The sequence below is a fragment of the Hibiscus syriacus genome, unplaced genomic scaffold (genome assembly GCF_006381635.1).
Source record: "Hibiscus syriacus cultivar Baekdansim isolate YM2019G1 unplaced genomic scaffold, ASM638163v2 tig00002840_pilon, whole genome shotgun sequence".
Classification (NCBI taxonomy): Eukaryota; Viridiplantae; Streptophyta; class Magnoliopsida; order Malvales; family Malvaceae; genus Hibiscus; species Hibiscus syriacus.
The window spans coordinates 9459144-9472525 of NW_024061947.1; the positions used below are offsets into that span (position 1 = coordinate 9459144).

The following is a 13382-nucleotide window of genomic DNA, read 5'->3' on the forward strand; positions in this document are numbered from 1 at the left end:
GTACTTACTATTAAGTTCCTATAAAAAATGAAAATGATTAAGAAATAAAATTAGGCATTATGACATATCCATGCGCACAAGTAATTGGCGTTCATCATTCTTCTTAAATTTTTCATGATAGTTCACGATAATATGTCATATACAATACCAATGTTGAACATGGGGTGATTTCCACATTTGACCCAAAAAGTCCATAGTTGCTTTGATCCCATCTTTGCAGTCTGAAATAATGCATTTTTTTCCTCTCGTGACAATATGTAAGCGTAAGTTTATGAGGAAAAAACCCAAGAATATGTATCTTCACCTTCAACAAGTGCAAAAACATCTGAAATAATGTTTTGATTACCATTTTGGACAACTTTCAATAGTAAAACTTGCTTGTATTTTCCATATAAGAATGTCCCATCAATTTAGACCACGGGCGTGCAGTATTTCACAGCATTAATGCAATGTGATAAGTTCAAAAAAAGTCGGTAGAATTAGCATCGATCGTGAAACACTCGATCATTGTGGCATACATGGCAAGTTTTGAAGTCGACTATTGTCCTATGATTCAGTCTGTGCACTACCCTGAATCAGCTTGGTAGTTTATTGTAAGATGAATCCCATTCGCCGTGATGTTTTTTAATGGCGTTATGATTTGTCTTCCATGCTTTCTTGTAGGAGATGATGTACCCACATTGAGATTGTATAGCTAAAATCAACACCACAATAGCTATATGGAAGCTTGTTTTAACCATGTGCATGATGGCTTAACAGATAATGTTAGAGTCTAAGTTAGGATGATCCTGGTTGATCCCTCTAGCACAACATGTATGAGGATCGTTGTATATTGTTAGTTCTCATATGTTTTTTTTTCCTCTTCCTCTTTGATACATTAACCATCCAGTTGCACTTGTTATCACGTTGGACACAGTGACAAACATGCTTTTTGGTGGTGGATCGGTAGACTCTGAAGTACGTAAAATTACGAATATTATAATTCTTAATTACAATCATCATTTCTTCTGTGGATGAAAATTCCATTCCGATATATAACTCACCATTATTGATTGCTAAGTTAAATCCTTAGTCACTAATATTAGGCGTATCTACAATTTTTGGCCCGTACATTGAATCATAGTCAACTTCATACATGTGTGCTAGAGGTTTGGTGTGTACCATATTCGTGGGAACTTCATCTACAACATTATCATCAAAGTTCATGTTGAACTGCGATGATTCTAGCTCAACGAATAGTCCAGTCTCAGCACCATCCACACATGGCTCACAAAAATGTTATTCTGGTGGAGATGATGGTTCCTTTGTGATGCCGATACTTAGGTTGAACAACCTGGTAGTTGAATGCCTTCCCTTTGAACTTGAAGGTAACGTGTCAGATGGGTTTTAAACTGAGTGATGTGTAGTAGGTATCTCCATATTGAGGTCGAAGTAGCTCGCATTAGAATGCCTCCCTTGGAACTTGAACGCATCGTATCAAATGGGTACTGAACAAATTTCTGTATCGATGGCATATTCATATTGAGGTCAAAGAAATTGGTAGATGAATGTCTTTCTCTTGAACTGGAAGGAATGTTGCCATACGAATTATTCGTGGAGCCACCTCGGTAGAGATCGTAACAAGTTGTTGATGAATGTCTCCCCATTGAACTTGATGAGATGATACCAGGATGTGGATTTCCCATTAACGAGTTAAAATCATTACACATTACTTGAGTTGGGTTGTCAACTTAATCAGCTTGTTGAGTCAGTTTATAGTGGGAGCATAATGACATACCACGAACCGCAGACACTTCAACAAATGTGTCATACATGTCAATCATCATAGCAACATCGTCATCATTGGAGAGTTCAAACATTGTATAAGTTAACATAAATAGTGCAGTTGGAAATTCATACTAAAATGAGGACAGTCTTCTAATACTTTCAATATGAACATTCCTTGAAATTTTAATAATAAATTCTTCAAGAGTGACGTTTCTCTTTAAGGATAAGGTGACATAATAATTTGATGTGAAGATAATGTTGGTTTCATCTTCACGAATTTCTTCATCATAGTAAATAATAGCTGAAATACACCTTATTTTGAGAGTTTGAAATATTAGAAGTCTTATATCTGAAAAAATGAATATTTTTCTAATATACTATCATTATCCTAATTAAATAAATAGTATAGGAATTAAAATATAAACTAATACTAAAAAATTTAAAAAATATTCACAATAATTTAAATAACCCAATTTAATATCGTTATCGTATCGGCAAAATGTCTCGATATATTATCCCGCCTTCCATTTTAAAACCGCAAAAAGTAATAAAAAGTAATAAGTACAATAAAATTTGGTTAAAAAATTTAATATGAAATAAATATAATATAATAAAAAATAATTTTACCTTCTAAAAACTGTAACAAAATTTACTTGATAGAAGGAAATTATAAAAAGAAGAATGTTGTTGAGTCAATCAAAAAGATGAAATAGCCAAGAGTTGGTGAATTGACAATTAAAAAATTAGGTGGAAGCTTGAAAGAAAAAGTAAACAAATGAACACAAGAATTTAGAGTGGTTTGACTTTATCAACCAAAGTCTACATCTATTACCTTAACTATTCACACTAAGTATTTCCACAAATTCACTAATTTGTATCTACCTTTGAGGATAAGGTGTAACCTTACAACTTCATCAAGAATTGAGACACTATCTCAAAGAGAAAATTACAAATTGCAAACTTATAAAATCCTCAATACGAATGTATTTGCACAATTCAAGAACAAATAAGAACACTTGAAAAATGAATACAAATGAGTACAAGAAGTTTTCTTTGAAAACAAAAAGAATATTAAAGAATGTTGACTTGATTTGGCTCAAATTTGTTGTTTATGACTTTCTCTTTTTGTCTCTTATCTTCACAAATGACTTGAGATATTGTTTATATACTCCCTCAATCAATTCCAACCGTTTGAGTTGTTGTGTGAGTGAATAGAATCGCTGGGAGCAGTTTCCCGCATTAAATGTTGCTCAGAGCTTGTAGTATTGGTACTCGGTCTCTCAGTATCAATACTTCCTACATTAAATACAAAAATTTGACCGTTGGGAAACTATGGTATCGATATTGTCATAAGGGTATCGATACTACTATATTCAGTAGTATCGATACTGTACATAATATTAGTACCATTTTAGTATAATGTAATTTAATGGACTCAGAACCAAAAAAGGTAGTATCGGTACCACCACTAAGAGTATCGATACTACTACACTAAGTAGTATCGATACTATATATAGTATCAGTATCATCTTAGAATTCTGTTTTGATAGTATCGGTACTATTGCATTATTTTGGGCTTCAACATTGATATCTGTATCGATATTTCTTGAATAGTATTGATACTGTTCTAGTAGTATCGATACTACTATGCTTAAAAATTATTTTTGACTCGATTAAAGTTTGAAACCCTTAGAAAAAAATTATTTCAAAAATGTTTCCAGTATATGACTCAAATTTTCAGTAGAGTGAGGAGTAAAATTGACATTTTGACTTTAAAGAATAATTTATATATTCTAATGACTGAATCGAATATAATCTTAAAATTTGTAAAAACTATTTAGCAATTTATCAAAATATCAAAGTGTTTTCAATAAATGTGAATGTAATTTTGATGTGATTTGATATTTGAATTCGGGAGTATTTATAGGGGAAAGGGATGAGTCGTTCGAGATTTAAGGAAGTTGCGATAATAATTGAAGGGGTAATAATTGAGGGAGAATAATTGAAGAAGAGCTTCATGATTCGCGCCTCCCTGATGTGTTAGAAACTCCACGAATGCGTGGATTATAATTTACGCTTTTCTACCGTGACGTCAGCTTTGACAAAACTTCAGAAAGATACGTTTCATGACTCGTGACTTCCATCCATGTTAGCAAGGCATGTATCTAAAATGTGCTTTATCATTCCTATTTCAAACTAGGTGTAAGATCGGAAATATTTGGAGACAGGGGCGGATATAAGTGGCTCCCTAGGGGAGCCACTGTACACCCATTATTATGAGAAAAATGTCAAATTTAGTTTAATTTGTTAATGAAAATAGAAAAAAAATTGCATACCCAAATTTTTTAGAATATTAGCATTAAAATTTTGGACTCACATTTTTTAATTTCTAGATCCGCTACTGTTTGGAGAATTGGTAAAAAAAAGGGCGATTTGACCTAACTGACCCGTTTTTTTTAATTATTTCGTTCTAACACCCGTTGACCAATATTTCCCGATGTAGCACCCTTTCGGCTGAGGTGGCACAAAGGCGCATCCCCGGGGACGCGCTTTACCTGGGTTTATATTGAGTCAGATGCCACGTGTGAAAGGCGTATCCCCGTGGATGTGCTTTATATGGGTTCTGCTGAATCAGATGCCACGCTGGTATTTCTTTTAATAATAAAGATTTTATTATTATTATTATTATTATTATTATTATAAATAATTAATATATTATGTAAAGGGTTTCAATTATAATTTAAGAATTATCGAATGTATTTTTTAAATGTGTGTTAAAGGTGGAGCGAATTTAGGTTTTAGTGTTATATGTTTCAGGGACTTTGGCATTCACCCATTCCACACGACATTAATCGGATGGAATAATAGATGAAAACCAGCTTTGATCTTATTGTAGTTATAGAAAAAATGTATGAAATTATAATATTACACGTATTGTTATATATATATATATATATATATATATATATATTTGATTATCGATCTATTAATTTTATCACTTAATTATTTAAATGTTATCAATCTAGTAATTTGTTATCAATATTTAAAGAAAATATTGAAGCATAATTTATTAAAATTAGTATAATTACACAGTTAATCTTTAATAGTTACATATTTTATCAATTTAGTCTTACTTTTAATTTGTTTAATTTAACATTTTTCTCTACTTAGAAGGTAGAATTATTATAATATTTTAAAATTAATAATTATTTTTTATAATAAATAATATTAATTATTATATTAAATAAATATCATAAAATAATTTTTAAATAAAAATTTTAAAAAATTATTTAGCTGTACATACATTGAGAAATTATAGAAAATACAATTACATTTAAATATTAGAAACAAAATCATTCATTTAAATAGAATATTAAATACATAAGGGTTAATGGTTATGTGATGATAACAAAGCTGGACTTTTTTTCTATTGTGCTCGATGTTTCTACAATGCCCACATCGTTTTTGTTCTGTTGACTTCTCCCGAATATCCATATCACAATGTATTCTAGTAGATTTTGGACGACCTGAGTCCCTCAAAAGCAATGGATATGGTACAATTGTAAGTCAAGTTTGAATCTCATCTGGGTATCTTTCGTTTCCTATGGGCGGAAACTCAAATTCATATACCTTGAATACTTGTGAAAGTTGGTATACGAGATCAACATAATTTTTGTAGTCCGAATGCGAATGTGAGCAAGCTACAATGACATGAGAGCATGTATATTTGAGTGCTTGAAAGAAACCACAATCGCACCACCTCTCTTGCAGATTAACTCTGAAAGAGTTAGCTTCAATCCCTTGCAGCGGACGTGGCATTTCGGTTACACGAAACAATTCACGGGTTCGAGAAAAATTTGTAACCAACATCTCATTTGATGTAGCCATTTTTTTCTGTAAATCAACTACTAGTCTTGGGTGGCAAATATGGTCGTTTTGCATCCAAGTAAAAGCTTGTCCACCGAGCTTTGCAAAGAGTTGACCCAAACAAAAATAAGTCGTTTTAACCAACGCCGTGACTGGTAAATGACGCACCCCATTTAAGGTTAAATTTATTGCTTTAGCCAAGCTGGTTGTCATATGACCATAGTGATACCCCCCGTCATACGCATTTGTCTACATTTCTTTGCTGATGTCCATAATATACTTACACCCCTTCTTATTTTTGCCAAATAGCTCTTGTAGCATAGACTCAAACCTTTGAGGTAAGAGTTCGTAACCTAAGCCATTAGGAATGTGTAATAGTTAATATGAAGTATAAATAAGTAATACGAAAATGATAGAAAAATTGGGAAAAAGTAACATACCCATCTGCACGACTAACTGACGTTCATCGTTCTTCTTGTATTTTTCGTAATAGTTTGCAGCAATATGAAGGACACAATAACGATGTTGAACATGTAGAGGTCTATATATTGTACCCAAAGACTCCATTGCTGCTTTTATCTCGGCTCCTCGGTCTGAAATAATGCATACTCATTCCTGGTGATAACATGCAAACATAAATTTTTAAGGAAAAAAGCCCAGGACTCAGTGTCTTCTCTTTGAACAAGGGCAAACACAACATGAAGAATATTGCGGTTTCCATCTTGGACCACAACCAATAATAAAACTTGCTTGTATTTCCCATACAAGAAAGTACAATCAATTTGAACAACTGGTTTACAATACTTGACTGCATTAATACACTGAGGGTAAGTCCAAAAGACACGGTAGAATTAGCAGCGATCGCGAACCACTCGATCATTCACGTAATGATGTTGAGTTTCGAACTCAATAATTGTCCCGGGATTGAGTCTTTGCACAACATGAAAACAACTGGGCAGCTCGTTGTAAGAGGAATCTCATTCGCCATGAAGTTTGCAAATGCCATTCTGTTTTGCCAACCAAGCTTTTTTATAGGAGACGGTGTACCCATATTATGACCATATAGCATAAATCAACACTGCAATAGCTATATGAGAGCTTTGCTTTAAAATGGGCATGATTGCTTGGAAAATAATGTTGGAGTCCAAGTTGGGATGATCTTGGTTTATACCTCTTGCACAACACGTATGAAGACCGTTGTATCTGGTTAGTTCATATAAGTTGTTCTTTCTCTTCCTCTTTGATACAAGGCCATCTATTGACATCCGTTGTCACGTTGGACGTAGTAGCAGACATATTTCTCCGTGGTAGATCGATCAACTCGGGACTGAACTGAGTTACGAATATTGTAACTCTTTATTGCCATCATTGCTTCCTCCTTCATTGCGAAATCCATTCCAATATGTAAATCACCGTCGTTGACTGATGACTGAAGTCCATAGTTACCAATATCAGGAAGATCCAGAAATTCAGGCTCGTACATTGCATCATAATCAGCACCATACGTATGTGTAGAAAGTTCAGCTGGTGTTGTATTTATCGGAACGTCATCCTCATCATCATCAGAATATACGTTAAACTGTGGTGAGTCAGGTTCAACGAATAATCCCATTTCAGCACCATCTGCACCTGGCTCCCGAAGAGGTTCTTCTGGTGGAGATGAGGGTTCCTCCGATAATCCAATGTTGAGTTCAAATAAATTCTCGCTTGCGTGTCCTCCACTTGAACTTGAGGTCGTTGTATCATGTGGGATGTGAATAGACTGCCGTCTTGATGGCATTTCCATATGTAAGTCGAAAACATTGGCAGATGAATGTCTGCCCCTTGAAATAGAAGAGATGTTTCCATATGGATTATTGGTGAAGCCACGTGGGTTGAGATCATAAGTAATTACTGATGAATGTCTTCCTATTGAACTTGATGGCATAGCATCTGGCGTTGGATCTGCTATCAATGATATGAAATCATTACAGATCAGTTGTGTCGGGCTATCAACTTGATCAACATGATATACATACCAAAGTGAGAGGAATATGATAGACCATGAGAAGCATGAACTTCAATAAAAGTGGCATACATTTCAATAAGAGAGTGTGAACTCCCCATATGAGCATCAACCATCATAGAAACATCATTATCGTTGGAAAGTTAAAATGATGTATACATGATTGGAAAAAGTTCAGTAGGAAATCTATACTAAAGTGAAGATAGTCTTCTCCGGCCAACTACACGAATCTTTAACGAAATTTTTGTGATTAACTCCTCAAGAGTGATGTTTCTCTTCAAGGTTAAGAGGATGTAATGATCTGACTAAAAAACAACCCCCTCTTCAGCTTCCTTAATTTCTCCATCATATAAAACAACAGCAGAAAGACGACTCATTTTCAGAGAATATAGGATTGATATTTTTGAGAAATTTAGAGTTTGAGAATTTGAAAGCTTGTGAACTGAAGTTTGTTTTGAAAGTCCATAATATGTTGCATATAATAGTGTCTATAACCGGGGTACTATTCAGGTGAAGGCGTGTTCCCAAGGACGCACTTTCCATTATTTTGTCAGAGAATATGTTATCATTGCCCTATTATGTCACTCATGTCCCCCGAAGAACTATTCATGTCATTACCTATTATTTCTGAGGAGACTTGGCAAAGTGGTGAAGGCGCATTCCCGGGGGCGCTCCTTCCATTATTTTGTCAGAGAATATGTTATCATTGCCCTATTATGTCACTCATGTCTCTCGGAGAACTATTTATATCAGTACCTATTATTTCTGAGGGGACTTGGCAAAGTGGTGAAGGCGCGTTCCCGGGGGCGCGCCTTCAATTATTTTGTCAGAGAATATGTTATCATTGCCCTATTATATCACTCATGTCCCCCGAAGAACTATTCATGTCAGTTTCTATTATTTTTGAGGGGACTTGGCAAAGTGGTGAAGGCGCGTTCCCGGGGGCGCGCATTCTATTATTTTGTCAGATAATATGTTATCATTGCCTTATTATGTCACTCATGTGAAATTGGATGTTCATAACTTAAATTAAAACGTTATGTGAAGTTTGAATAAATTGGATAAAATGTTATGAATAAATTGGATAAAATGTTATGGATAAATTGAATAAATGTGAAGTGATCAGTTTGTTGTGAGCATGAAATTGTATGGAATGAGCATCAACATGTGTTTACGAATAAATATGAAGTGATAAGTTGGTTTTAATGTATATGTTAAGGATAAAATCATACGTATGGATAAATTTAATTTCAATTTAAGTACTGTGAACTATAATTAGAATACAACTTTTAATTTTGAATACAATTGGAATATTAAGTTGAATTTAATGTTAATTTTTGAATACTATAATTTGTATATTAAAACATTTAATGTTAAATTTGAATAAAAAATAACATTAAAAATATTATTGTAACAACCATGAAACATTTAAATAACATAACCGAATTACATAAATTTATGAAATATAACTATTTAAATAACATTAAAATACAACTGGATCACCGATGTCGTCTTCTCGAATGAGTTCCACATGGCGGTGATTGTCTATTTCGCTGAGGATTTCTTCGTGGAACTTGTTCTTCAGTCTTCTCATCTTCACTATTATCGTCATCATCGACATTTTCTTCGGCTGCTGTTGTAGATGACGCTGAAGGGCCTGTATAAAATAAGGACCCTAGAGGAGTGCTACTAACAAACCCACCGCTCATAGAAAATTGAGAAAAGTGTGAAAACATTGGCATCGATGTCTGTGATCCAGATAGAGATTGAGGTGTCTGTGGAGAATGACCACCAGCCAAATAAGATGCATATGAACCATATGTTAGATCATTAAACATAGCCGTATATGCACCTCCATATGGTGTCATAAAACCCTGCGGACTAGGCATATAACCTGACGGGCTATGAATGTAACCCTGAGGGCTAGGAATGTAACCCTGCGGAGATGGCATATAAACTGGTGAGCTTGGTATATACCCCTGAGGAGATGGAATCTGAACTGGAGGGTTGGGCATCATCATCGGTGGATAGAGATGTTGTGGTTGGACTAATGCAGAACCGGTAGCGCCTTCTCTCCGTCCACGCGTCGGGGGACGATGATATTGAGACGGTGGACGTCTCTCTCTGTGCCTAGGAATATTAACCCCTCGTGCTTCAGCCGAAAGTATAAACGACTTTTCATTTTCATTAAACCAATCCATATAGTTATCCGTAACCATATGACCAGTTTCAGCGTAAAATTATCGAGGGGCCAACTGTGCATACCGGTTCTCCCAAAGCGCAATCCAATCTCTGTGTCTCACCACCCAGTTAACATGTTTCTTGCCTCGTCTATCGATTTTATGCATGTCGTCTAAATTCCTAGGTGCTCCAGGAATATATTGCGTACAACCAAATTGACGGAGCACGCAATCAACTGATGCCACTCAATAATAGCATAACATATAAGAGGTACAATTGACATCCAAACCTCTAATGACCCACTCAAGTGGGGTGGGATGCAAGCCTTTACTTTATCGCTCGCATAAGGTATCCACTGAAACTGAAATATAAATATACAATTCAAATAAATATAATATTCTAATTATATTTAACATTTTAAATTAAAATATTCATATTTAAACAGATTTCAAAACATACCTCATACCCAGCTTTTGTATCAATAAGTAAACAGATTTCCTCTAGTCCAGTAGGTATATCTCTATGGTTATTTCTTTTCATCGACCACCTATGAAATATAATATAAACTAAATATCACCCTATTTAATTAAAAATATTTAAATCAAAATTTAGTTCAAAAATTATCTCAATAATAAGGGGAATACGTATGGTTCATTAACGATTGGGCATAAGAAAAGCATTCGACTCAGCATAAACCCAGGTAAAGCGCGTCCCCGGGGATGCGTCTTTCACTTGTGGCATCCGACTCAGCATAAACCCAAGTAAAACGCGTTCCCGAAAATACGCCTTGGTGCCACCTCAGCCGAAAGGATGCTACATCGGAAAATATCGATTAACATGTATTAGAACGGGAGAATTTCAAAAAAAAATTGGGTTAGGTCAAATCGCAAAAAAAAAAAGACCCTGTGTTTCGAACCAAAAGGGTATACGCGTGGCAGGTGACGGGCTCGACTAATTAAAAACACAAGTCAAGACGAGGCGCCGCCGCAGCTTTATGGCTAATGTACTCATTCATTGAGGACACCGTTTTTTTTTTTGGTGGAGTGAACCGTAAGTTTAGGGATTTGAATTGTTGTTGATGATAAAGAATATGATTCCATGCAATATAAATAATATAAGTGGGAAGAGAGAGGAGCAGTGATGAAGTAGGTACAGGAGATGGATTTGTCCGACAGCACCGGGAATCTTGTTGAAGCTCTGACAAATGGCGATTCTCAGATGATTTCATCGTCTAAATTTCCTTCTCTTTTGGGTTCTAAAGACCGTGATTATCTTCTTTCCTCAACTGCTGAAGCCGACCAGGTTGGTTTCCTTTTATCTTGTTTGATTTCTTCTTTTCAGGACCAGGTTCTTTTATCTTCTTCTTCACCACGTTACTGTTTTTTTAGCTGTAATCGTATTCATTATTCGGCTAAGCTTTTTGTACCTTTTTAATATCCATTTCTTTTCCCATCTTCTTCTTCCGGAATTAACCTGTCTAGAACTATCGTTGATTGATAATATTTTTCTCAAAGTTTTCAACTTTATTTGTTAGTTGTTAGCAACGTATTTATGTATGAAATATGATGATTGGTATGCTATACTCTTCTGGTTATATTATTGCATCAAGTAGATCTTATGTTCAAGCCTCCCTTGTTTTCCCTCTCAATATGTTGATCGATCGGGAAAATGATCGGAAATATGCCGGCGATTTCTGACTGAGATATTCCTTGTCGCAACCAAAAACATTCCTGTCTTCGTCAAATAAAAGGTTACGGTCCTATGCAACGGTTGTGCTGAGAAGATGTGACATTTCTGTATCATCGCTTTAGCCTCACGACAAAGCTATAGCCGTAACACACATGACCACATAGCCGGTGGCGCGTCGCTCTTACAAATTTTTTGGGGAGTTCAAAATAACAAGGAATTTTTATTAACTGTGAGTGGCTATAGCAGGTGAAGATTTCGGATCTTGAAGGCAAGGTGATAGGGCTTTACTTCTCGGCTAACTGGTATCCCCCATGTAGAAACTTCAACACCTTGTTGGTCGGCGTGTACGAGCAGCTGAAGAGCAATGGGTGTAATTTCGAGGTTGTTTTCGTGTCATCAGACGAAGATCTGAGTGCCTTCAACGGTTACCGGGAAAGCATGCCTTGGCTTTCGATTCCATATTCTGATTTGGAGACAAAGAAAACATTGAATCGACAATTTGACGTCGAAGGCATTCCTTGCTTGATTATTTTGCAGCCCGATGGTTCGACTTTGCATGATGGTGTAGAACTAATTTACAAGTATGGCGTGGAAGCCTTCCCATTTACTAAAGAGAAGTTAGAGGAGTTGCAAAGGGAAGAGAGGATGAAGCATGAGAGTCAGACCTTGACTAATTTATTGTCCAACTCTGGAAGAGACTATCTTTTGGATCCAACCTTAACTAGAAAGGTCAGTGCTTTATACCTCATTTGCATGATATTTAATATACGTAAATGTTTATCAATTTTGAATAAGTTTGTATATAAATTCATCTATTTACTTTGCAGGTGCCAATTGATTCCTTGATAGGTAAGACAGTCGGGCTGTATTTCTCGGCGCAATGGTGCATTCCGTGCTCCAAGTTTACTCCCAAGCTGATATCCATCTACCACAAAATCAGGCAAAGCTTGGAAGAGAAAGGCGGCGGCGACGATTTTGATATCGTTTTCGTGTCGTGCGATCGAGATCAGAGCTCCTTCGTCTCGTACTATGCTACCATGCCATGGCTAGCGTTGCCTTTCGGAGAACCAACGATAAAAAACCTTGTGAAATATTTCGACGTGCAAGGCATCCCGTGCTTGATAATCATTGGCCCAGACGGAAAAACCATGACCAAACAAGGCAGGAACCTTATAAATCTGTACCAGGAAAATGCATACCCTTTCACGGATGCGAAACTGGAGTTGCTGGAGAAAGAAATGGAGGAGGAAGCCAAGAGATTGCCTAGAACCGAGTATCATGCGGGTCATCGTCATGAGCTTACTTTGGTATCTGCAGGCAATGGAGGAGGGCCGTTTATATGCTGCTATTGTGACGAGCAAGGTTCTGGTTGGGCTTACCAGTGTTTGGGGTGTGGCTACGAGGTGCACCCAAGGTGCATGAGAGCTGTGGACCCTGGCTCGGTTGAACACAGATGAGCTTTGAGCTGGCGTTTATATATGCCAAAATTATTACTGATTTAGCTTTATGTTATTATGGCTAATGAGCTAATGCTATGAATTTGGACAACATCATAATCATATACTTCTATAATTAATTAATAATTAATGGTTAAAAGTATTTTAACTCTAAAGTTGTATCTTATTATTTATTTAATATTTAAAACCTTTTTTATTCCGAAATTATAATTGTATCTTACTATCTATCAAAAATTACTTTCGATTTTCGTTACAAATGTTATTAAGGTGATAGAAACATGTCGGCTTGGTCGCATACGTGGAGAGACTTGGTGTATGGTCTTCAAGAATTAGCTAGTGGTATGCTTGGACGGATTGAAAATGGAGAAGACAGGGTGAATTCACGAGAAAATGTTCTCGAACTTTTTTATTCACGA

At 35.7% G+C, this 13382-nt stretch overlaps 1 protein-coding gene across 2 annotated transcripts; it reads left to right on the top strand.

Annotated features, from left to right (window-relative positions):
- The first annotated feature begins 10923 nt into the window (after window positions 1-10923).
- Window positions 10924-13029, top strand: LOC120157029 (probable nucleoredoxin 2). Of its 2 annotated transcripts, none has more exons than XM_039168295.1 (3): window positions 10924-11122; window positions 11753-12238; window positions 12337-13029. In XM_039168295.1, the coding sequence occupies exons 1-3, from the start codon at window positions 10979-10981 to the stop codon at window positions 12964-12966; spliced, it is 1260 nt and encodes a 419-aa protein (XP_039024226.1). In that variant the 5' UTR covers window positions 10924-10978; the 3' UTR covers window positions 12967-13029. The 2 variants fall into 2 exon arrangements, with proteins under 2 accessions (XP_039024226.1, XP_039024231.1); XM_039168300.1 differs by having other exon boundaries at window positions 10927-11122; window positions 11756-12238.
- The last annotated feature ends 353 nt before the right edge of the window (window positions 13030-13382 follow it).